Below are 1,703 nucleotides of genomic sequence, written 5' to 3'. Positions count from 1 at the left end.
GTTCGCTTGTTCGAGGGTCTGTTTCTCGAGCTTAAAGAGCTCGAAAATCAGGTATCTATTCTTTAATAGCAGATCTCGTAAAACCGTCGCTACAATAAAATTGGCTTTACAGGACAGCTAAAACGTCTAATCAAGCGCTATAATAAAATATTTTGTCCTATCTAAACTTAAATCCTATAAATAATTTATTAAGACACTAAAACACTTTTGGTGTCGTAAAAACTCGATTTTGTTGTAGTGTCTTATCGGCTTAATATTCGTTTTTCAGCTTATTTTCAAGCCGTTGGTTGTTACCGGACGATCTCTCGGGGGATGCATCGCCATTCTTTTTACGCTATGGCTGCAACACGCCATAGATGAGAAAGAAGACGACGGCTTCAAGGATACGAAAAGACCAATTTGCATAACTTTCGGTTGCCCGCTTGTTGGGAACCAAGATCTCCGAAAGGCGATCTCCGAACGCCCACAATGGAAATCTCGATTCTTGAATGTGGTCGCACAGACTGATCCTGTTGCTCGCTTTTACTCATCAAATAGTCTTTACAAGCCTTTCGGTACCTCCCTCTTTTGCACGGAATCAGGCGGGCACATGGTTTTTGAAGATCAAGAATCGGTCCCGGCTGCTCTAGATGCTATGGCGTCATCTATAACCGAAAATACAGAAATCGATTACGGGAACCATTTGAAGTCAATCCGAAGGAAGGTATTGTATCGCGGGGTTTCCAAATTGGGTGAATTCGGGTTGGATTCGTTGAGGGCAGGTATCACATTGCAGTTCAGTGAAGTTGGTCATGTGCTAGATGATAATTGCAATGATCTGATTGGGAGAATGGAGGAGGAACAAAGACTAGCAAAGAGGAAATCGAATTTGCGTTACGATCGTACCAAGTCCAAGAAGCTAAACAAAGCGAAGACAAGCATGGTATGCATGGAATTATACATGAAGAACGAAAGATCGAAAGGGGGTTACTACGATAGATTCAAAACCCCCGTAAAAAGCAAATCCGAAATCGAGTCATATCAAGAAATCGTGAAGAATAAACGGATCCTGGACCAGTATTGGAAGGAGACGGTTGCCGAAAACAATCTAATGCCGCAAAATAAAGGCGCTAAGTTGCGCAACTGTTTGCTGTACGGTGGAAACACGTACAGAAAGATCGTCGAGCCACTAGACATCGCCGAACACTACAAATTAAACGGTGAATACTACAAAAATGGAGAGAAACACTATCTAGAAATCAGGTCTCAACATTACCAGTTGTTGGAGAAGTGGCTGAATGAAGATAAGAAGGGTCTGAATCCAAGTGAAAGAAGCAATAAAGCAGCAAGTCTTAACGATGATTCTTGCTTCTGGGCACATGTGGAGGAGGCTTCCGTTTTGTTGTCGGAGTTGAAGAATGGAGGGTCTACGGACGTCCGTGGCCAGAAATTAGAGCAGTTTGAGACTTATGTGATGAGTGCAATCAAGAATTACTCCTTGTCTCCAGATGTTTTCATCAAGGGAAGCAGCTTAATGAAGTGGTGGAATGAGTATAAACAGCACAAGGGAAGCTTATATGCTTCTGAGTTTGCTCAGTTTATGAACAACGAAAGCTACAGATCATATACTTAAGTAATATGATCGTATTAAAATCACATGTGATTCACGCGACTTGATGTCGTCTGCACACCTTGTATTGACCATGTGAAATCACATGTGATTT

General features: G+C 41.9%; 1 protein-coding gene across 1 annotated transcript; it reads left to right on the top strand.

Annotated features, from left to right (window-relative positions):
* Nucleotides 1-1,681, top strand: LOC112515636 (senescence-associated carboxylesterase 101-like; the record flags this gene model as incomplete). Its single annotated transcript, XM_025122542.1, has 2 exons — nt 1-51; nt 269-1,681. Coding segments are annotated over 2 exons (1,395 nt in total), but the record flags the coding sequence as incomplete, so codon positions are not given.
* Nucleotides 1,682-1,703: the final 22 nt, after the last annotated feature.

This window comes from Cynara cardunculus (genome assembly GCF_001531365.2).
Source record: "Cynara cardunculus var. scolymus isolate 2C chromosome LG 7, CcrdV1, whole genome shotgun sequence".
In the NCBI taxonomy this organism is placed as follows: domain Eukaryota; kingdom Viridiplantae; phylum Streptophyta; class Magnoliopsida; order Asterales; family Asteraceae; genus Cynara; species Cynara cardunculus.
This window is presented reverse-complemented; position numbering and strand designations above follow the sequence as displayed.